Genomic DNA, 25,156 nt, shown 5'->3' with positions numbered 1-25,156 from the left:
TGATGAGGGGCTGGTATTTAAGCATCTTGTCAGAAAAGGTTGACTCCATGTAACAGTCATATGAGCAGCCTACCTCCAGAATCAGCACCTCTCTCAGGCCTCCCCCAACAACAACAACATTAACCCTAATTCTTAACCTTAACCCTCTAAAAATAGAATTTGACGTTGTGGGGACTAATAAAATATCCCCAGTTGGTCAAATGTCTTGTTTGTTTACTATTCTTGTGGGGATTTGTGTTATAGTTAAACACCAGACGAGTAGGGAGGTCAATAAGGGTCGAAAACCACCACAAATTACTGGTAATTCCCAGAAATATCCATGAAAAAGTTCAGCAGTTCAGCATTCCACCCAACTCACTGCATCATCCAACAGCTTCCCTGTGCTCTTCTGGCTAGACGACGAGCACTTGGACGACGAGCACTTGGAAGGAGAGGAGGATGGGGGGGTTGGAGAGGGGGTTGGAGAGGGGGATGGAGAGTGGGAGACAGGTGAAGGTAGGGGTGCTATCTCCTCCTGTTCTATCTCCTTCTCCAGCTTGATAAGCCAAGGAGGCTCCACGTTGTACCTAAAGAATGAGACCATTGGAAAATCAGTTTACATTAAGGTATACATTACTTAAGGGATAATCAACGAGGGGCTATGCGTTCTATGGAAAATCATTACCAACGGGTAAGGTGTGTTCCACAACGTGTCATCAGAGAATAAACAACGTGGAAGGTGTGTTCCACAACGTGTCATCAGAGAATAATAAACAACGTGGAAGGTCTGTTCCACAACGTGTCATCAGAGAATAATAAACAACGTGGAAGGTGAGTTCCACAACGCGTCATCAGAGATTAATAAACAACGTGGAAGGTGTGTTCCACAACGCGTCATCAGAGATTAATAAACAACGTGGAAGGTGTGTTCCACAACGCGTCATCAGAGAATAATAAACAACGTGGAAGGTGTGTTCCACAACGCGTCATCAGAGATTAATAAACAACGTGGAAGGTGTGTTCCACAACGCGTCATCAGAGATTAATAAACAACGTGGAAGGTGTGTTCCACAACGCGTCATCAGAGAATAATAAACAACGTGGAAGGTGAGTTCCACAACGCGTCATCAGAGATTAATAAACAACGTGGAAGGTCTGTTCCACAACGTGTCATCAGAGAATAAACAACGTGGAAGGTGTGTTCCACAACGTGTCATCAGAGAATAATAAACAACGTGGAAGGTGTGTTCCACAACGTGTCATCAGAGAATAAACAACGTGGAAGGTGTGTTCCACAACATAAACAGCGTGGAAGGTGTTTTCCACAACGCGTCATCAGAGAATAATAAACAACGTGGAAGGTCTGTTCCACAACGTGTCATCAGAGAATAAACAACGTGGAAGGTGTGTTCCACAACATAAACAGCGTGGAAGGTGTTTTCCACAACGCGTCATCAGAGAATAATAAACAACGTGGAAGGTGTTTTCCACAACGCGTCATCAGAGAATAATAAACAACGTGGAAGGTGTGTTCCACAACATAAACAGCGTGGAAGGTGTTTTCCACAACGCGTCATCAGAGAATAATAAACAACGTGGAAGGTGTGTTCCACAACGCGTCATCAGAGAATAAACAACGTGGAAGGTGTGTTCCACAACATAAACAGCGTGGAAGGTGTTTTCCACAACGCGTCATCAGAGAATAATAAACAACGTGGAAGGTGTGTTCCACAACGCGTCATCAGAGAATAATAAACAACGTGGAAGGTGTGTTCCACAACGCGTCATCAGAGATTAATAAACAACGTGGAAGGTGTGTTCCACAACGCCTCATCAGAGATTAATAAACAACGTGGAAGGTGTGTTCCACAACGCGTCATCAGAGAATAATAAACAACGTGGAAGGTGTGTTCCACAACGCCTCATCAGAGAATAATAAACAACGTGGAAGGTGTGTTCCACAACGCGTCATCAGAGAATAATAAACAACGTGGAAGGTGTGTTCCACAACGCGCCAGCTGAGAATAATAAACAACGTGGAAGGTGAGTTCCACAACATAAACAACGTGGAAGGTGAGTTCCACAACATAAACAACGTGGAAGGTGTGTTCCACAACGCGCCAGCTGAGAATAATAAACAACGTGGAAGGTGAGTTCCACAACATAAACAACGTGGAAGGTGTGTTCCACAACATAAACAACGTGGAAGGTGTGTTCCACAACGCCTCATCAGAGATTAATAAACAACGTGGAAGGTGTGTTCCACAACGCCTCATCAGAGATTAATAAACAACGTGGAAGGTGTGTTCCACAACGCCTCATCAGAGATTAATAAACAACGTGGAAGGTGTGTTCCACAACGCGCCAGCTGAGAATAATAAACAACGTGGAAGGTGAGTTCCACAACATAAACAACGTGGAAGGTGTGTTCCACAACATAAACAACGTGGAAGGTGTGTTCCACAACGCGTCATCAGAGAATAATAAACAACGTGGAAGGTGTGTTCCACAACGCGTCATCAGAGATTAATAAACAACGTGGAAGGTGTGTTCCACAACGCGCCAGCTGAGAGGAAATGACCTTTCACGGAGTTGCATTATTTCCCATCTCTTTTATACCATGACTATAATTTAACACATTTGCCGGTAGAAATGTGTTCAACAGCAACCGAAGTAGCTAACAAGTTAATTTAGATAGCTACAGTAGTTGCCGTCGTAACCAAACAGACTTGCTAGTTTAGATAACCAAACCTAGCTTGCTATTATGAAAATCGAATTCAACAATGTCAATATTATTATCAATTCGACTTTTGATTTTCAAAAGCAGCTCGAACATAGAATTAAAAAGGCTATAGTTCATAAATGTTCTATCGTGAAAATATACTGTGTTACTAAAGGAAAATAAAGCCCTAGAATGCCCTTCAAGCCAATCAGAAACAAGTATTCAACAATGCAATGGTTTAAAGTGGCCTAGGGTGGTGGTCTGGCAGTCAAAGCCACTGTTTTTCGGATCTATATACCACTGCAGCATGGAGTTGAATCTGGCCCACTGCAGTTTCATCACACAGATTATCTATACCACTGCAGAATGGGGTTGAATCTGGCCCACTGTTGTTTCATCACTCTCTCAATCCAAAAAATGTAAAATATTTTAGGAGTGGGACTACCTCACTCCTTTAGGTTTGATATTTTTACAGACTGAGGATAATCGTCTCTGACAGGATGTCATCAAAAGGTTAATTAAACTTCTATTTAAATACACATGTATATAATATATAAACATACATACAAATTCAATTGATATTGAAGGCATTTTAATTGAATCATTTTTTAAATGAACAATAAGGGGAAAAAATCCCTCATCAATTCTTTCTTACCGAGATGCTATCCTTCCCAGTTGGAGGAGACACAGACACACTTCCCGTGGCTGCTTGTGAAGAACTAATAGGAGAAATCAATATAAAATCATTCATTAAGCGAATGATCTTCCTTGCAACACATCTCAAATGACCAGGTGGTAATAATATCTCATTGAAACTGGGTTAAAGTGGTTTAAAACTCGAATACGCACATGCCAATGGGTATGAGAGGAAATTAGAAGTGTTGTTTGTTAAAGATGACCTTTTTAATATTGGTGTGGTAGTTTAAGGTGAACATGCGTTTTGGGGGCTTAAAACAGCTCCGGGAATTTTTTTTTTTTTTGAAGATCGGACAAAACAGCAATTTCTAGACTAAAACTAGACTCCCACGAACACAGTGACAGACAGTGGGAGGATCGATGGGGATAATGACGTGTGACACAGCACACCATGCATCATGACAGCAATAGTTCTCCAAACCTGTTGTCGTACGGCTACACCGGGATGATACACTATTCAATCCATCACAGGGAAAAGAAGGCAAGAAGGAGAAAGAGTGGGAACAGGACAGTTAGCTTAGCTACCCTGTTGTAACACACTGTGGTTGTGACCACACTAACTAGCCTTGAGGAAACAGGACAGTTAGCTTAGCTACCCTGTTGAAACACACTGTGGTTGTGACCACACTAACTAGCCTTGAGGGAACAGGACAGTTAGCTTAGCTACCCTGTTGTAACACACTGTGATTGTGACCACACTAACTAGCCATGAGGGAACAGGACAGTTAGCTTAGCTACCCTGTTGAAACACACTGTGGTTGTGACCACACTAACTAGCCTTGAGGGAACAGGACAGTTAGCTTAGCTACCCTGTTGAAACACACTGTGGTTGTGACCACACTAACTAGCCATGAGGGAACAGGACAGTTAGCTTAGCTACCCTGTTGAAACACACTGTGGTTGTGACCACACTAACTAGCCTTGAGGGAACAGGACAGTTAGCTTAGCTACCCTGTTGTAATATATCGTGGTTGTGACCACACTAACTAGCCTTGAGGGAATAGGACAGTTAGCTTAGCTACCCTGTTGTAACACACCGTGGTTGTGACCACACTAACTAGCCTTGAGGGAACAGGACAGTTAGCTTAGCTACCCTGTTGTAACACACCGTGGTTGTGACCACACTAACTAGCCTTGAGGGAATAGGACAGTTAGCTTAGCTACCCTGTTGAAACACACTGTGGTTGTGACCACACTAACTAGCCTTGAGGGAACAGGACAGTTAGCTTAGCTACCCTGTTGTAACACACTGTGGTTGTGACCACACTAACTAGCCTTGAGGGAATAGGACAGTTAGCTTAGCTACCCTGTTGAAACACACTGTGGTTGTGACCACACTAACTAGCCTTGAGGGAACAGGACAGTTAGCTTAGCTACCCTGTTGTAACACACTGTGGTTGTGACCACACTAACTAGCCTTGAGGGAACGGGACAGTTAGCTTAGCTACCCTGTTGTAACACACTGTGGTTGTGACCACACTAACTAGCCTTGAGGGAATAGGACAGTTAGCTTAGCTACCCTGTTGTAACACACTGTGGTTGTGACCACACTAACTAGCCTTGAGGAAACAGGACAGTTAGCTTAGCTACCCTGTTGTAACACACTGAGGTTGTGACCACACTAACTAGCCTTGAGGGAACAGGACAGTTAGCTTAGCTACCCTGTTGTAACACACTGTGGTTGTGACCACACTAACTAGCCATGAGGGAACAGGACAGTTAGCTTAGCTACCCTGTTGTAACACACTGTGGTTGTGACCACACTAACTAGCCATGAGGGAACAGGACAGTTAGCTTAGCTACCCTGTTGTAACACACTGTGGTTGTGACCACACTAACTAGCCATGAGGGAACAGGACAGTTAGCTTAGCTACCCTGTTGTAACACACTGTGGTTGTGACCACACTAACTAGCCATGAGGGAACAGGACAGTTAGCTTAGCTACCCTGTTGTAACACACCGTGGTTGTGACCACACTAACTAGCCTTGAGGGAACAGGACAGTTAGCTTAGCTACCCTGTTGTAACACACCGTGGTTGTGACCACACTAACTAGCCTTGAGGGAACAGGACAGTTAGCTTAGCTACCCTGTTGTAACACACTGAGGTTGTGACCACACTAACTAGCCTTGAGGGAACAGGACAGTTAGCTTAGCTACCCTGTTGTAACACACCGTGGTTGTGACCACACTAACTAGCCTTGAGGGAACAGGACAGTTAGCTTAGCTACCCTGTTGTAACACACTGAGGTTGTGACCACACTAACTAGCCTTGAGGGAAAAGGACAGTTAGCTTAGCTACCCTGTTGTAACACACCGTGGTTGTGACCACACTAACTAGCCTTGAGGGAACAGGACAGTTAGCTTAGCTACCCTGTTGTAACACACCGTGGTTGTGACCACACTAACTAGCCTTGAGGGAACAGGACAGTTAGCTTAGCTACCCTGTTGTAACACACCGTGGTTGTGACCACACTAACTAGCCTTGAGGGAACAGGACAGTTAGCTTAGCTACCCTGTTGTAACACACTGAGGTTGTGACCACACTAACTAGCCTTGAGGGAAAAGGACAGTTAGCTTAGCTACCCTGTTGTAACACACCGTGGTTGTGACCACACTAACTAGCCTTGAGGGAACAGGACAGTTAGCTTAGCTACCCTGTTGTAACACACTGTGGTTGTGACCACACTAACTAGCCTTGAGGGAACAGGACAGTTAGCTTAGCTACCCTGTTGTAACACACCGTGGTTGTGACCTCACTAACTAGCCTTGAGGAAACAGGACAGTTAGCTTAGCTACCCTGTTGTAACACACTGAGGTTGTGACCACACTAACTAGCCTTGAGGGAACAGGACAGTTAGCTTAGCTACCCTGTTGTAACACACCGTGGTTGTGACCACACTAACTAGCCAAGAGGGAACAGGACAGTTAGCTTAGCTACCCTGTTGTAATATATCGTGGTTGTGACCACACTAACTAGCCTTGGATGGACAATCAAGTTCTATTCCATTCTAGTCCTAAATTATCCAGATTTATTTTTCCCTGAATAAAAAAAAAATGTCTCGGAGCATAGCTGGCTGGGGTTGAAAACAAGAGGGGAATAAACCAACCGTCAGCCAGAAAACCGACCAGGAGAGAGAAAAAACGTGCGAATCGTCTGCACCTCTTCGGCTGACGTGGCCTTCACCAATCAGGTTTAAAAGGCTAGGTATTCTCATGCATATTTCAAGAGATGCTCTGAGATCATCTTCACATTAAATTCAGACGTATACTGCTTGTGTTCCAAATGGCAACCTATTCCCTATATAGGGCACTACTTTTGTCCATGCCATAGGGCTCTGATTCAAAGTAGTGCACTATATAGGGAATAGGGTGCCATTTGGAACACAGGAAAACATAATGCAGAACCTAGGCACTGACGTAGACTTTAACAGCATAGAAGAGAGCAACACGAAACTCCCCACTGTACGACTGAGTGAAATATTTAAATAACATTCTCCCTCCAGCCAGCCAGCTAACTCCCCACTGTCTGTCTTCTCTTGCTCTGTTTCCTGGGATGTTCTGTACAGTGAACGACTGCTTAAAATACACATTACAGTCCATATCAGTCATTTGGTAAGCCAAGGCAGTCTCAGCCGTCTCAGGACAGTCTGCTGTCCAAGTGGGTATTGTGTGAAGTAAGGCTACTGTGGATGGAGTCTGTGGACAACAGAAGATGAGCTGGTGTAGAGAGGGAGAGGAATGGAGAGGAGAGGAGGGGATGGTCTCTGTCTGGGCTCTAAGTGATTTTGTTTGCTGGGGCAGGAGGACAGGACTGGGGAGAGAGGGGGACAGGGGTGGGGAGAGAGGGGGATGGGTTGGGAGAGACGGGGGTGGGGGGAGTGAGACAGGGGTGGGGAGAGAGGGAGGGGGACAGGGGTAGGGAGAGAGGGGGACAGGGGTGGAGAGAGAGGGAGACAGGGGTGGAGAGAGAGGGGGACAGGGGTGGGGAGAGAGGGGGATAGGGGTGGAGAGAGAGGGGGACAGGGGTGGGGAGAGAGGGAGACAGGGGTGGGGAGAGAGAGGGGGACAGGGGTGGGGAGAGAGAGGGGGGAACCTGACCGACGGTGATCAGAGGAAGTGTACTCTTCTCGCCAGGTTTGAGATTAATTTCCTTTGACTTCAGTGAAGTCAGGAAACGTTCAGATGCCTTGTTCTAAAACCTAATGAGAGGGAACTGAGATCTGCGATTTGGTCAGTTGTCTTGTAACTTGAAATAATCAATACAGAGCATTAAGGCAAATGGACCCACATCCGTACTCACCCAGTCCCTCAGACTCAAACAGGCAGGTCTCTCCCACCCCCACCTGACGACACCAGGTCAGGAAGTTAGCTGTGTTGTCCCTGGCGAAGAAGGAACCAGAGGGAGCGCTGGCACGACACGGGATCCTCTGACACGGGATGGCCTGAGAGAGAGAGAGAGGTTAGACGGAGAGAGGTTAGGATTAGACGGAGAGAGGTTAGGATTAGACGGAGAGAGGTTAGGATTAGACGGAGAGAGGTTAGGATTAGACGGAGAGAGGTTAAGATTATATGGAGATAGGTTAGGATTAGAGGGAGAGAGTTTAGGATTAGATGGAGAGAGGTTAGGATTAGAGGGAGAGAGGTTACAGAGAAGTTAGGGAGAGAGGTTAGGATTAGAGGGATAGAGGTTAGATGGAGAGAGGTTAGGATTAGATGGAGAGAGGTTAGGATTAGATGGAGAGAGTTAGGATTAGAGGGAGAGAGGTTAGGATTAGAGGGAGAGAGGTTACAGAGAGGTTAGGATTAGAGGGAGAGAGGTTAGGATTAGAGGGAGTGAGGTTAGGATTAGAGGTTAGGATTAAAGGGAGAGAGGTTAGGATTAGAGGGAGAGAGGTTAGGATTAGAGGGAGAGAGGTTAGGATTAGATGGAGAGAGGTTAGGATTAGATGGAGAGAGGTTAGGATTAGAGGGAGAGATGTTAGGATTAGATGGAGAGAGATTAGGATTAGAGGGAGAGAGGTTAGGATTAGAGGGAGAGAGGTTAGGATTAGAGGGAGAGAGGTTAGGATTAGAGGGAGAGAGGTTAGGATTAGAGGGAGAGAGGTTAGGATTAGAGGGAGAGAGTTTAGGATTAGAGGGAGAGAGGTTAGGATTAGAGGGAGAGAGGTTAGGATTAGAGGTTAGGATTAGAGGGAGAGAGGTTAGGATTAGAGGTTAGGATTAGAGGGAGAGAGGTTAGGATTATAGGTTAGGATTAGAGGGAGAGAGGTTAGGATTAGAGGGAGAGAGGTTAGGATTAGAGGGAGAGAGGTTAGGATTAGAGGGAGAGAGGTTAGGATTAGAGGGAGAGAGGTTAGGATTATAGGTTAGGATTAGAGGGAGAGATGTTAGGATTAGATGGAGAGAGATTAGGATTAGAGGGAGAGAGGTTAGGATTAGAGGGAGAGAGGTTAGGATTAGAGGGAGAGAGGTTAGGATTAGAGGGAGAGAGGTTAGGATTAGAGGGAGAGAGGTTAGGATTAGAGGGAGAGAGGTTAGGATTAGAGGTTAGGATTAGAGGGAGAGAGGTTAGGATTATAGGTTAGGATTAGAGGGAGAGAGGTTAGGATTAGAGGTTAGGATTAGAGGGAGAGAGGTTAGGATTAGAGGGAGAGAGGTTAGGATTAGAGGGAGAGAGGTTAGGATTAGAGGGAGAGAGGTTAGGATTAGAGGGAGAGAGGTTAGGATTATAGGTTAGGATTAGAGGGAGAGAGGTTAGGATTAGAGGTTAGGATTAGAGGGAGAGAGGTTAGGATTAGAGGGAGAGAGGTTAGGATTAGAGGGAGAGAGGTTAGGATTAAAACGAGAGAGGTTAGGATTATAGGTTAGGATTAGAGGGAGAGAGGTTAGGATTAGAGGTTAGGATTAGAGGGAGAGAGGTTAGGATTAGAGGGAGAGAGGTTAGGATTAGAGGGAGAGAGGTTAGGATTAGAGGTTAGGATTAGAGGGAGAGAGGTTAGGATTAGAGGTTAGGATTAGAGGGAGAGAGGTTAGGATTAGAGGGAGAGAGGTTAGGATTAGAGGGAGAGAGGTTAGGATTAGAGGGAGAGAGGTTAGGATTAGAAGGAGAGAGGTTAGGATTAGAGGGAGAGAGGTTAAGATTAGAGGGAGAGAGGTTAGGATTAGCGGGAGAGAGGTTAGGATTAGAGGGAGAGAGGTTAGGATTAGAGGGAGAGAGGTTAGGATTAGAGGGAGAGAGGTTAGGATTAGAGGGAGAGAGGTTAGGATTAGAGGGAGAGTGGTTAGGATTAGAGGGAGAGAGGTTAGGATTAGAGGTTAGGATTAGAGGGAGAGAGGTTAGGATTAGAGGTTAGGATTAGAGGGAGAGAGATTAGGATTAGAGGGAGAGAGGTTAGGATTAGAGGGAGAGAGGTTAGGATTAGAGGTTAGGATTAGAGGGAGAGAGATTAGGATTAGAGGGAGAGAGGTTAGGATTAGAGGGAGAGAGGTTAGGATTAGAGGGAGAGAGGTTAGGATTAAAACGAGAGAGGTTAGGATTAGAGGGAGAGAGGTTAAGATTAGAGGGAGAGAGGTTAAGATTAGAGGGAGAGAGGTTAAGATTAGAGGGAGAGAGGTTAGGATTAGAGGGAGAGAGGTTAGGATTAGAGGGAGAGAGGTTAGGATTAGAGGGAGAGAGGTTAAGATTAGAGGGAGAGAGGTTAGGATTAGAGGGAGAGAGGTTAGGATTAGAGGGAGAGAGGTTAGGATTAGAGGGAGAGAGGTTAAGATTAGAGGGAGAGAGGTTAGGATTAGAGGGAGAGAGGTTAAGATTAGAGGGAGAGAGGTTAGTATTAGAGGGAGAGAGGTTAGGATTATAGGTTAGGATTAGAGGGAGAGAGGTTAAGATTAGAGGGAGAGAGGTTAGGATTAGAGGGAGAGAGGTTAGGATTAGAGGGAGAGAGGTTAGGATTAGAGGGAGAGAGGTTAAGATTAGAGGGAGAGAGGTTAGTATTAGAGGGAGAGAGGTTAGGATTAGAGGGAGAGAGGTTAGGATTAGAGGTTAGTATTAGAGGGAGAGAGGTTAGGATTAGAGGGAGAGAGGTTAGGATTAGAGGTTAGTATTAGAGGGAGAGAGGTTAAGGTTACAAAACAACATCCACCAGCTCTTCATCCAGTGGTGCTGACTCTGTGTTTCTCAATGTGTCTGATGTTGGGAGAAAGGCAGAAGATTCATTTCTGTTCCAACCAAGTACAGTTGAGGTCAGGCGTTTACATACACTTAGGTTGGAGTCATTAAAACTCATTTTTCAACCACTCCACAAATTTTTTGTTAACAAACTATAGCTTGGCAAGTCAGTAAGGACATCTACTTTGTGCATGACACAAGTCATTTTTCCAACAATAGTTTACAGATTATTTCATTTATAATCCACTGTATCACAATTCCAGTGGGTCAGAAGTTTACATACACTAAGTTGACTGTGCCTTTTAACAGCTTGGAAAATTCCAGAAAACGATGTCAAGGCTTTAGAAGCTTCTGATAGGCTAATTGACATCATTTGAGTCAATTGGAGTTGTACCTGTGGATGTATTTCAAGGCCTACCTTCAAACTCACTGCCTCTTTGCTTGACATCATGGGAAAATCAAAAGAAAATCAGCCAAGAAAATTGTAGACCTCCACAAGTCTGGTTCATCCTTGGGAGCAATTTCCAAATGCCTGAAGGTACCACGTTCATCTGTACAAACAATAGTACGCAAGTATAAACATCATGGGACCAGGCAACCATCATACCGCTCAGGAAGGAGACGTGCTCTGTCTCCTAGAGATGAACGTACTTCGGTGTGAAAAGTGCAAATCAATCACAGAACAACAGTAAAGGACCTTGTGAAGATGCTGGAGGAAACATGTACAAAAGTATCTATATCCACAGTAAAACGAGTCCTATATCGACATAACCTGAAAGGTCGCTCAGCAAGGAAGAAGCCACTGCCCTAAAACCACCATAAAAAAGCCAGACTACGGCCCTGACCTCAATCCCATAGAAAATTTGTTGGCAGAACTGAAAAAGCATATGCGAGCAAGGAGGCCTACAAACCTGACTCAGTTAAACCAGCTCTGTCAGTGTCACAGATAACTAGGTGCGTGAGGAGGAATCAGTCGCAAAGAGCATATATTTCCACAGGAAGAAGTGCACTTTAATAATTGCACAGAAAACAATGCCCACAACACAGGGCGCGGAAAAATGTGGACCAACCCAGAACACACAGGGTACCAGGTCCGGAGCACGAACACCAAAATCATACACACGTAACATAAGAGTAATCTTGTGGAAGGCTACCTGAAACATTTGACCCAAGTTAAAACAATTTAAAGGCAATGCTACCAAATACACTCAATTAGTATGTAAACTTCTGACCCACTGGGAATGTGATGAAAGAAATAAAAGCTGAAATAAATGATTCTCTATACTATTATTCTGACATTTCACTTTCTTAAAATAAAGTGGTGATACCAACTAACATAAGACAATTTTTACTAAGGATTAAATGTCAGGAATGATGAAATACTGAGTTTAAATGTATTTGGCTAAGGTGTATGTAAACTTCCGACTTCAACTGTATCTCTTCTATCCTTAACAGAACGGCAAGGGTGTGTCCTCCGTTATGACGTCATAGTGTAATGATCCTTCCCCAAATAATTATCTAATAGATATCGGTATCTCTTCAATGCTGCAGAAATGTTCTGGTATCCTTCCCCAGATCTGTGCCTTGACACAATCCTGTCTCGGAGCTCTACAGATAATTCCTTTAACTTCATACCTTGGTTTTTGCTCTGACATGCACTGTCAACTGTGGGACCTTATTTAGACAGGTGTGTGCCTTTCCAAATCATGTCCAATCAATTGAATTTACCACAGGTGGACTCCAATCAAGTTGTAGAAACATCTCAAGGATGATCAATGGAAACAGGATGCAACCTGAGCTCAATTTAGAGTCTCATGTCAAAGGGTCTGAATACTTATGTAAATAAGGTATCTGTTTTTTTGTCAATGCAAAAGTCAATGCAAAAATGTCAACTTGTTTTTCGCTTTGTTAATATTGGGTATTGTGTGTAGAACATTGAATTTAATCCATTTTAGTATAAGGCTTAGTATAAAGTATAAAGTATTTAGTATAAGGCTTAGTATAAAGTATAAAGTATTTAGTATAAGGCTTAGTATAAAGTATAAAGTATTTAGTATAAAGTTTAGTATAAAGTATAAAGTATTTAGTATAAAGTTTAGTATAAAGTATAAAGTATATAGTATAAAGTTTAGTATAAAGTATAAAGTATTTAGTATAAGGCTTAGTATAAAGTATAAAGTATTTAGTATAAAGTTTAGTATAAAGTATAAAGTATTTAGTATAAAGTTTAGTATAAAGTATAACGGGTCTAAAAGGGGTCTAAATACTTTCATGGAAAGTTTCTGTTTTTACAGAATCTGATCTGTTCGACTCGTTCAGTCAAAATAACTTATCTTTGGACTCGTTCTGTTCATTTGAGTCAGTAACGCCCAGAGCATGCAGGACTCCCCACCTGCGAACAATGAACCCCCAAAAAACTTGGAAGAAGAAATCATGATTCTAAAAGCCATCTCGTTCACCATTTGAGGGACTTATCGGAGCTGTCAACTGTGACTGAAATTTCTAAAACTGTGCTTCAAACAATGTACATTTGTGATTGCTAGGCATATAAATAAGATGATTTATTGATACATTTGAAAACGAGGTCTAGTTGCAGGCGCAACCGGACTAGATTGTGAACGACACTTAGCGGAATGGGAGATTTGCCCCAATAGACCTATAATTCGTGAACTGCGACAGCCATTCAAAAATATTCGTTACAGAGTTTAAGCGTTGAACAGGAGGCAGCCGGTGTATATTTAAATTCTACAAAGCTATGTCCATCGATAACATTCAATAATCCATTGATTTCATTCATTCGTGCACCATGCGATCAATGATCAGTTCCAAACATGTATTTTTTCCATTTCTCTGCCAGCAGACAGTTGCTGGTCGCCGGAGCCACTGAAACGGAGGGTGCATTAATCCTGCTGTAGATTTCATTGCGGCCGGCAGGTCTGTTAATTGACTAGAGTATTGGGGAGAAATTGGCCCCAGGTATATTAAACAACGAGTGCCATGTTCAATCTCTCATGAAATAACCTGCTTTAGTAAGAGATGAGAGTAGGAAGAAGAAGAAGAAGAAAGGGGAAGGTAATAAGTCCCGAGATGTAATATTGTCTGCCTAACTGACTGACCATCTTTCAAGCCCAGTCTCTACAAACATGACCTATTGAGCTCAGAGATGAATATGGGTTCACTTTCCCTTTATCTTCTTCTAGGGAGAGTGAACCTGTTTCTAGGTCAGCTGAAACACCATACCACTTTCTCCAGAGTCTCGGTAGCTCTCTCAATTCACAAGGGCTTTATTTAGTTTCAATTACATTTATTGAGTTTCATTTAAATTCAAAGGGGCTTTATTGGCATGGGGAAACATATGTTAACATTGCCAAAACAAGTGAAATAGATAAAACAAAAGTGAATTAAACTATCAAACAAAATTAACAGTAAACAGCAGCTCTGTAACAGACCAGCATCAGGAGACCCACCATCCCCAGCTCTGTAACAGACCAGCATCAGGAGACCCACCATCCCCAGCTCTGTAACAGACCCACACCAGCATCAGGAGACCCACCATCCCCAGCTCTGTAACAGATCCACACCAGCATCAGGAGACCCACCATCCCCAGCTCTGTAACAGACCAGCATCAGGAGACCCACCATCCCCAGCTCTGTAACAGACCAGCATCAGGAGACCCACCATCCCCAGCTCTGTAACAGACCAGCATCAGGAGACCCACCATCCCCAGCTCTGTAACAGACCAGCATCAGGAGACCCACCATCCCCAGCTCTGTAACAGACCAGCATCAGGAGACCCACCATCCCCAGCTCTGTAACAGACCAGCATCAGGAGACCCACCATCCCCAGCTCTGTAACAGACCAGCATCAGGAGACCCACCATCCCCAGCTCTGTAACAGACCAGCATCAGGAGACCCACCATCCCCAGCTCTGTAACAGACCAGCATCAGGAGACCCACCATCCCCAGCTCTGTAACAGACCAGCATCAGGAGACCCACCATCCCCAGCTCTGTAACAGACCAGCATCAGGAGACCCACCATCCCCAGCTCTGTAACAGATCCACACCAGCATCAGGAGACCCACCATCCCCAGCTCTGTAACAGACCCACACCAGCATCAGGAGACCCACCAACCCAGCTCTGTAACAGATCCACACCAGCATCAGGAGACCCACCATCCCCAGCTCTGTAACAGATCCACACCAGCATCAGGAGACCCACCATCCCCAGCTCTGTAACAGATCCACACCAGCATCAGGTGACCCACCATCCCCAGCTCTGTAACAGACCAGCATCAGGAGACCCACCATCCCCAGCTCTGTAACAGACCCACACCAGCATCAGGAGACCCACCATCCCCAGCTCTGTAACAGATCCACACCAGCATCAGGAGACCCACCATCCCCAGCTCTGTAACAGACCAGCATCAGGAGACCCACCATCCCCAGCTCTGTAACAGACCAGCATCAGGAGACCCACCATCCCCAGCTCTGTAACAGACCCACACCAGCATCAGGAGACCCACCATCCCCAGCTCTGTAACAGACCCACACCAGCATCAGGAGACCCACCATCCCCAGCTCTGTAACAGACCCACACCAGCATCAGGAGACCCACCATCCCCAGCTCTGTAACAGAAGCACACCAGCATCAGGAGACCCACCATCCCCAGCTCTGTAACAGATCCACACCAGCATCAGGAGACCCACCATCCCCAGCTCTGTAACAGACCCACACCAGCATCAGGAGACCCACCATCCCCAGCTCTGTAACAGATCCACACCAGCATCAGGAGACCCACCATCCCCAGCTCTGTAACAGATCCACACCAGCATCAGGTGACCCACCATCCCCAGCTCTGTAACAGACCAGCATCAGGAGACCCACCATCCCCAGCTCTGTAACAGACCCACACCAGCATCAGGAGACCCACCATCCCCAGCCCTGTAACAGATCCACACCAGCATCAGGAGACCCACCATCCCCAGCTCTGTAACAGACCAGCATCAGGAGACCCACCATCCCCAGCTCTGTAACAGACCCACACCAGCATCAGGAGACCCACCATCCCCAGCTCTGTAACAGATCCACACCAGCATCAGGAGACCCACCATCCCCAGCTCTGTAACAGACCAGCATCAGGAGACCCACCATCCCCAGCTCTGTAACAGACCCACACCAGCATCAGGAGACCCACCATCCCCAGCTCTGTAACAGACCCACAACAGCATCAGGAGACCCACCATTCCCAGCTCTGTAACAGATCCACACCAGCATCAGGAGACCCACGATCCCCAGCTCTGTAACAGACCCACACCAGCATCAGGAGACCCACCAATCCCAGCTCTGTAACAGATCCACACCAGCATCAGGAGACCCACCATCCCCAGCTCTGTAACAGACCCACACCAGCATCAGGAGACCCACCATCCCCAGCTCTGTAACAAACCCACACCAGCATCAGGAGACCCACCATCCCCAGCTCTGTAACAAACCCACACCAGCATCAGGGGACCCACCATCCCCAGCTCTGTAACAGACCCACACCAGCATCAGGAGACCAACACCAGCAGCTCTGTAACAGACAATAATTTTAGCCTGCCAGAAGTGCCAGATGGTCGAGGTTTACAGTATTCTATTCCGTTGGTTCCGTTGGTTCCATTGGTTCCATTGCGCCAGGCAAGCTCAAAGCCCAGCAAAATGATTTCAAATGCTATTTGAACCCAGTTCTGATCAGGAATTCTCTGAAGCCTCCAAGCAAACCCAGAGAGATTCTCGCTCAAAGCAAAACAAAAGAGCCCATTGCTCCCCTCTCGGTCATTCCCTCAGTAAAATTATTGCAATGCAATGCAACGCTCCAGCCCAGTGGTATAACTAAACAGCAATAGCCCTTAGGGCCTGAAAGCATTATAGTTATTACCATATATATATTATTATATATATATATATATATATGTCAACTTTCTCAACAAACAGTTTCCTTTGCTACTGACTTTGAAGCTAAATGCCCTCAAGACTCTATTCGCATCCAGTTTCTGGTGAACAACATGATAGTTAGTGATGCAGAATTGCTTTCAGAGATTTGACATTGGCTATATGACCCGCTTTGTTGCCTGCTTCTCTCTCTCTCTCTCTCTCTCTCTCTCTCTCTCTCTCTCTCTCTCTCTCTCTCTCTCTCTCTCTCTCTCTCGTACCAGAGTTGAGGACGATAGAGACAGGTACATTACTTTACAGTACCAGAGTTGAGGAAGATAGAGACAGGTACATTACTTTACAGTACCAGAGTTGAGGAAGATAGAGACAGGTACATTACTTTACAGTACCAGAGTTGAGGAAGATAGAGACAGGTACATTACTTTACAGTACCAGAGTTGAGGAAGATAGAGACAGGTACATTACTTTACAGTACCAGAGTTGAGGAAGACTGGTACATTACTTTACCGGGCTACTTTACAGTTGAGAGGATAGAGACCGGTACATTACTTTACATTACCAGCGTTGAGGAAGACTGGTACATTACTTTACCGGGCTACTTTACAGTTGAGAGGATAGAGACCGGTACATAACTTTACAGTACTAGAGTTGAGGAAGTCTGGTACATTACTTTACCGGGCTACTTTACAGTTGAGAGGATAGAGACCGGTACATAACTTTACAGTACTAGAGTTGAGGAAGTCTGGTACATTACTTTACCGGGCTACTTTACAGTTGAGAGGATAGAGACCGGTACATTACTTTACAGTACCAGAGTTGAGGAAGACTGGTACATTACTTTACTGGGCTACTTTACAGTTGAGAGGATATAGACAGGTACATTACTTTACAGTACCAGAGTTGAGGAAGACTGGTACATTACTTTACAGGGCGACTTTACAGTTGAGAGGATAGAGACAGGTACATTACTTTACAGTACCAGAGTTGAGGAAGACTGGTACATTACTTTACAGGGCTACTTTACAGTTGAGAGGATAGAGACAGGTACATTACTTTACAGTACCAGGGTTGAGGACGATAGAGACAGGTACATTAATTTACAGCACTAGAGTTGAGGAAGAATGGTACATTACTTTACAGGGCTACTTTACAGTTGAGAGGATAGAGACAGGTACATTACTTTACAGGGCAACTTTACAGTTGAGAGGATAGAGACAGGTACATTACTTTACAGTACCAGAGTTGAGGAAGATAGAGACAAGTACATTACTTTACAGGGCAACTTTACAGTTGAGAGGATAGAGACAGGTACATTACTTTACAGTACCAGAGTTGAGGAAGACTGGTACATTACTTTACCGGGCTACTTTACAGTTGAGAGGATAGAGACAGGTACATTACTTTACAGTACCAGAGTTGAAGACGATAGAGACAGGTACATTACTTTACAGTACCAGGGTTGAGGACGATAGAGACAGGTACATTACTTTACAGTACCAGAGTTGAGGAAGATAGAGACAGGTACATTACTTTACAGTACCAGAGTTGAGGAAGATAGAGACAGGTACATTACTTTACAGTACCAGAGTTGAGGAAAATAGAGACAGGTACATTACTTTACAGTTCCAGAGTTGAGGAAGACTGGTACATTACTTTACCGGGCTACTTTACAGTTGAGAGGATAAAGACCGGTACATTACTTTACAGTACCAGAGTTGAGGAAGACTGGTACATTACTTTACAGTACCAGGGTTGAGGAAGATAGAGACAGGTACATTACTTTACAGGGCTACTTTACAGTTGAGAGGATAGAGACAGGTACATTACTTTACAGTACCAGAGTTGAGGAAGATAGCGACAGGTACATTACTTTACAGTACCAGAGTTGAGGAAGATAGAGACAGGTACATTACTTTACAGTACCAGAGTTGAGGAAGATAGAGACAGGTACATTACTTTACAGTACCAGGGTTGAGGAAGATAGAGACAGGTACATTACTTTACAGTTGGGCTCACGGCCAAAACAAGCTAAACATTATTTTTAATTTACCAGGTAAACTTAGTGCTTGGTGTGTTTAGCATCAAGGATTCTATCAAAGTGAACAACCCGTTTCTGTCATTATAAACAGAAACTGGCCGTATAAAAAAGCAAAGTTAGGGTTTAACAAGCTATACAGTACCTTCCTATACACTACCTTCCTATACACTACCTTCCTATACACTACCTTCCTATATAGTACCTTCCTATACACTACCTTCCTATACACTACCTTCCTATACACTACCTTCCTATACACTACCTTCCTATACACTACCTTCCTATACAGTACCTTCCTATACAGTAACTTCCTATACACTACCTTCCTATACAGTACCTTCCTATACAGTACCTTCCTATACAGTAACTTCCTATACACTACCTTCCTATACAGTACCTTCCTATACAGTACCTTCCTATACAGTACCTTCCTATACACTACCTTCCTATACACTACCTTCCTATACACCACTTTCCTATACACTACCTTCCTATACACTACTTTCCTATACAGTACCTTCCTATACACTACTTTCCTATACAGTACCTTCCTATACAGTACCTACCTATACACTACCTTCCTATACAGTACCTTCCTATACACTACCTTCCTATACACTACCTTCCTATACAGTACCTTCCTATACAGTACCTTCCTATACACTACCTTCCTACACACTACCTTCCTATACACTACCTTCCTATACAGTGCTACTCACTCCAATATCCTGTATGTGGCCTCTATTCAAATATTGGGCCGCAAGAGGGGGAAAGCTTGTACCAACAGCTCACTACAGCCATGGCATGACATGCCAAAGACCTTGCAGAAACAGACTTTGCTAGAATATCTTAGGAAATCCATTTTAAGAAAACAAAATGACTGGGAATCTAATGTCTTAAAGTCTCAATTGGTCAATTAGACTGTCTGATTAGACATTAGACTGTCTGATTAGACATTAGACTGTCTGATTAGACATTAGACTGTCTGATTAGACTGTTCCTAGGCCGTCATTGAAAATAAGAATTTGTTCTCAACTGACTTGCCTAGTTAAATAAAGGTTTAAAAATGATATGAAAACATCAAAACACTATATCATCCAAATCAACCGATGCCTTCTTAACAAGAAGAAAGTCAGCTATTATCGGAGTAGGAATACTGATACTTCAGTTTCTTTAAAATGTGGCATGTATGTAAGACCATCTGTCGAGCCACAGGCTAATATTATGTCTGTTTTCAGATTCCTGTGGAACTATAAATAGGATAAAATATAACACAATCCTGGGGTTGGGTGGGGTGGTGGGGGGGAGGGGGGGGATCTTCTTCAACCTCCAAAGTAAAATCCTGTTTGTCAATCTGGGGGAATTCAGAGGTTGATTAACAGCCAAAATACAGGGTTGGGTTGCGTTATTTGGCATTCCTAATATTCTATGTAAACAAAAAATCTTAGTCCTTGAGAGATGCCAAATGCAAAAAATTCTGAGTCATAATTCCATGGTGGCAGTAAGACCATGAGATATTTACTAACTCAGTATTGAATTCAAGAACAACAAAAACAACGAGACAAAGGAATTCACATTTCCCAGATATAATGGAGAGGGTATTTTGCTGATGAGTCTTCGTTTTTAAGTGGTTAAGTCCAGAAGACACATTTCAGGTTGAATGCATTCAGTTGTATAACTGACTAGGTATCCTCCTTTCCCACAATGATCCTTAGTCTGGTCCCAGATCTGTCTGTGCGGTCTTGTCATGTCAACCAACCAACCACAGGAGTGGTACTGGGACTGTATTATAAAGGTTTCTCTTCTTTCTTTTTTTTTCATTCAATAGTTTTAGTAGCTACTATCTTGTGTCATCGCTACAACTCCCGTACGGGCTCGGGAGAGACGAAGGTTGAAAGTCATGCGTCCTCCGATACACAACCCAACCAAGCCGCACTGCCTCTTAACACAGCGCGCATCCAACCCGGAAGCCAGCCGCACCAATGTGTCGGAGGAAACACCGTGCACCTGGCAACCTTGGTTAGCGCGCACTGCGCCCGGCCCGCCACAGGGGTCGCTGGTGCGCGATGAGACAAGGATATCCCTACCGGCCAAACCCTCCCTAACCCGGACGACGCTAGGCCAATTGTGCGTCGCCCCACGGACCTCCCGGTTGCGGCCGGTTACGACAGAGCCTGGGCACGAACCCAGAGTCTCTGGTGGCACAGCTGGCGCTGCAGTACAGCGCCCTTAACCACTGCGACAACTGGGAGGCCTATAAAGGTTTCTCAGTGCTGATCTAGGATCAGGTCCCCCTTCTCCATATAATCTATTCCTCATTATGATCTAAAAGGCTAAACTGATCCTAGATCAGCACTTTTACTCTGAGATACTTTTTGAACACGGACCAACAGGAACCAGGTGAAGGTTTCCTAGCCAGTACCTTTCCGTGACCAGCGCCAGGCACCTCTCCATGGTTCTTGGTCTGGTTCTGCTTGAACTTCTCCTGTAGAGTCTCAGCCAGCTGGCACAGCAGGAAGCCGTTGTCCAAACGCTCCATGAAGTTCTCTGCTGTGATCTCCAGACCTGGGGAGGAGAGGAGGGCACAGGGGGAGGGGAAAGGACAAGGGAGAGGAGAGGAGAAGAGAAGAGGAGGAGAATTTAACCTTTATTTAACTAGGCAAGAAGGGAGAGGACAGGGGAGAGGAGAAGAGAAGATAAGAGGAGGACAGGGGAGAGGACATAGGGGAGAGGAAAGGAGAAGAGGAGGAAAGGGGAGAGGACAGGACAGGGAAGGGAGAGGAGCGGTAGGAGAGAGGACAGGGAGGGGAGAGTACAGGGGACAGGGAGGGGAGTCCCGTTAGACAAAGAGACAGTATATCTGATGGTGATTCCACCATGTTGCATCATGACGCTAGTCTCATAACTTCTTGATCTCCCACTTAAAACTGTGTGAAAAGGATTGAAATTGACATAGAAAATAAAGTGAGTTAAGTCAACTGTGTTATGTAAAAAAGTCCATCATACAACTGCAAACCCACAGTGTACACTAAATTCTAAAGCCTGAATTCAATTAAAACTAGCCCACAGTTCTAATAGTAGCCCACAGTTCTAATAGTAGCCCATAGTTCTAATAGTAGCCTATAGTTATATAGTTCTAATAGTAGCCTATAGTTCTAATAGTAGCCTATAGTTATATAGTTCTAATAGTAGCCTATAGTTCTAATAGTAGCCTATAGTTCTAATAGTAGCCTATAGTTCTAATAGTAGCCCATAGTTCTAATAGTAGCCCATAGTTCTAATAGTAGCCCATAGTTCTAATAGTAGCCCATAGTTCTAATAGTAGCCCATAGATATAATAGTAGCCCATAGTTCTAATAGTAACCCATAGTTCTAATAGTAGCCTATAGTTCTAATAGTAGCCTATAGTTCTAATAGTAGCCCATAGTTCTAATAGTAGCCTATAGTTATATAGCTCTAATAGTATCCTATAGTTCTGATAGTAACCAATAGTTCTAACAGTAGCCCATAGTTATAATAGTAGCCTATAGTTCTAATAGTTTGAACTAATTTATAGTTCTAATAGTAGCCTATAGTTCTAATAGTAGCCTATAGTTATATAGTTCTAATAGTAGCCTATAGTTCTAATAGTAGCCTATAGTTCTAATAGTAGCCTATAGTTATATAGTTCTAATAGTATACTATAGTTCTAATAGTAGCCTATAGTTATATAGTTCTAATAGTATACTATAGTTCTAATAGTAGCCTATAGTTCTAATAGTAGCCCATAGTTCTAATAGTAGCCTATAGTTCTAATAGTAGCCTATAGTTCTAATAGTAGCCTATAGTTCTAATAGTAGCCTATAGTTATATAGTTCTAATAGTAGCCCATAGTTCTAATAGTAGCCTATAGTTCTAATAGTAGCCGATAGTTCTAATAGTAGCCTATAGTTATATAGTTCTAATAGTATACTATAGTTCTAATAGTAGCCTATAGTTATATAGTTCTAATAGTATACTATAGTTCTAATAGTAGCCTATAGTTCTAATAGTAGCCCATAGTTCTAATAGTAGCCTATAGTTCTAATAGTAGCCTATAGTTCTAATAGTAGCCTATAGTTCTAATAGTAGCCTATAGTTCTAATAGTAGCCTATAGTTCTAATAGTATACTATAGTTCTAATAGTAGCCTATAGTTCTAATAGTAGCCCATAGTTCTAATAGTAGCCTATAGTTCTAATAGTAGCCTATAGTTCTAATAGTAGCCTATAGTTCTAATAGTAGCCTATAGTTCTAATAGTAGCCTATAGTTCTAATAGTAGCCTATAGTTATATAGTTCTAATAGTATACTATAGTTCTAATAGTATACTATAGTTCTAATAGTAGCCCATAGTTCTAATAGTAGCCTATAGTTCTAATAGTAGCCTATAGTTCTAATAGTATACTATAGTTCTAATAGTAACCCATAGTTCTAATAGTAGCCTATAGTTCTAATAGTAGCCTATAGTTCTAATAGTAGCCTATAGTTCTAATAGTAGCCTATAGTTCTAATAGTAGCCTATAGTTATATAGTTCTAATAGTAGCCTATAGTTCTAATAGTAGCCTATAGTTCTAATAGTAGCCTATAGTTATATAGTTCTAATAGTAGCCTATAGTTCTAATAGTAGCCCATAGTTCTAATAGTAGCCTATAGTTCTAATAGTAGCCCATAGTTCTAATAGTAGCCTATAGTTCTAATAGTAGCCTATAGTTCTAATAGTAGCCTATAGTTCTAATAGTAGCCTATAGTTCTAATAGTAGCCCATAGTTCTAATAGTAGCCTATAGTTCTAATAGTAGCCTATAGTTCTAATAGTAGCCCATAGTTCTAATAGTAGCCTATAGTTCTAATAGTAGCCTATAGTTCTAATAGTAGCCCATAGTTCTAATAGTAGCCCATAGTTCTAATAGTAGCCTATAGTTCTAATAGTAGCCTATAGTTCTAATAGTAGCCTATAGTTATATAGTTCTAATAGTAGCCCATAGTTATATAGTTATAATAGTAGCCCATAGTTCTAATAGTAGCCTATAGTTCTAATAGTAGCCTATAGTTATATAGTTCTAATAGTAGCCCATAGTTCTAATAGTAGCCTATAGTTCTAATAGTAGCCTACTGTTCTAATAGTAGCCTATAGTTCTAATAGTAGCCTACTGTTCTAATAGTAGCCTATAGTTCTAATAGTAGCCCATAGTTCTAATAGTAGCCTATAGTTCTAATAGTAGCCTACTGTTCTAATAGTAGCCTATAGTTCTAATAGTAGCCTATAGTTCTAATAGTAGCCTATAGTTCTAATAGTAGCCTACTGTTCTAATAGTAGCCTATAGTTCTAATAGTAGCCTATAGTTCTAATAGTAGCCTATAGTTCCTACAACATCTGAAAACATAAGAGCAGACAAAGACAAAGTTTGAACAGGCCAGCGCTGGCATGCTGCATAGTAACGCCTCGTTATCCTTCACAGAGAAAACATACACTTCCCACAGAGAACACACACACAGTGCAGCAGAGATAGAACAATGATCAACGTGTGGTCTTTCCAGTTGACTGGTGTCCAGACGACCATTCCTTCTCAATTAGATCATTCTGACTGCAATAGGAGGAGGTGGCAGTGGGGTGTCTAAATGTGGAAAACAAACCAGGGCAATTTCTGCCTTCATCTCTTTGGGTAAAGGGAGGAGTTCCAGAGTTTTAATGAGTTCCAAATGAGGTAATTGAGCATAGAGAGAGAGAGAGGCAGAGAGAGACAGAGAGAGAGAGAGAGAGAGAGAGAGGCAGAGAGAGAGAGAGAGGCAGAGAGAGAGAGAGAAAGACGCAGCGAGAGAGGGAGAGAGACACAGCGAGAGAGGGAGAGAGACACAGAGAGAGACACAGAGAGAGACACAGAGAGAGAGACACAGAGAGAGAGACACAGAGAGAGACACAGAGAGAGACACAGAGAGAGAGACACAGAGAGAGACACAGAGAGAGAGAGAGAGAGAGACACAGAGAGAGAGAGAGAGAGAGAGAGAGAGAGAGACAGAGAGAGAGAGACACAGAGAGAGAGAGAGAGAGAGAGAGAGAGAGAGAGACACAGAGAGGAAGCGCGAGACACAGAGAGAGAGAGCGAGACACAAAGACACAGAGACACAGAGACACAGAGAGAGAGACAGAGACAGACAGATAGACAGACAGACAGAGAGGGTAATACACTCTAAGCTCCTGCCTTGTTCTCCGTCCCCTTCCCCTCTCTCATTGAGGATCTGTTCAAATCAAAGTTTATTTGTCACGTGCGCTGAATACAACAGTGAAATGCTTACAGGCTCTAACCAATAGATCTGACATGTACATGCAGTTTAGCGACAAATAACTCTTTTTTTGAATGTATTGTGCCATCTAGCCTGCAGATGAACATTTGGCATTGTGGTCAATCATGAAGGAAAATATCATTATCAGTAAAAGGCTATTTGCAAACAGCTAGCGCGCCACAATGCTAGCGCGCCACAAGGCTAGCGCGCCACAAGGCTAGCGCGCCACAATGCTAGCGCGCCACAAGGCTAGCGCGCCACAAGGCTAGCGCGCCACAAGGCTAGCGCGCCACAATGCTAGCGCGCCACAAGGCTAGCG

At 43.6% G+C, this 25,156-nt stretch overlaps 1 protein-coding gene across 1 annotated transcript in view; it reads right to left on the bottom strand.

Moving 5' to 3' along the window:
* The window catches only part of LOC110522702 (growth arrest-specific protein 2), a 47,755-nt gene that overhangs the window by 10,384 nt on the left and 12,215 nt on the right, over window positions 1–25,156 (bottom strand). Inside the window, exons 3-6 of the mRNA XM_036968995.1 lie at window positions 20,959–21,101; window positions 7,699–7,840; window positions 3,357–3,420; window positions 359–566 (exon numbers count right to left, since the gene is read on the bottom strand). Coding sequence (XP_036824890.1) covers window positions 359–566; window positions 3,357–3,420; window positions 7,699–7,840; window positions 20,959–21,101 — 557 coding nt within the window. The remainder of the gene's footprint in view (window positions 1–358; window positions 567–3,356; window positions 3,421–7,698; window positions 7,841–20,958; window positions 21,102–25,156) is intronic.

This window comes from Oncorhynchus mykiss, chromosome 30 (assembly GCF_013265735.2).
Source record: "Oncorhynchus mykiss isolate Arlee chromosome 30, USDA_OmykA_1.1, whole genome shotgun sequence".
In the NCBI taxonomy this organism is placed as follows: Eukaryota; Metazoa; Chordata; class Actinopteri; order Salmoniformes; family Salmonidae; genus Oncorhynchus; species Oncorhynchus mykiss.
This window is presented reverse-complemented; position numbering and strand designations above follow the sequence as displayed.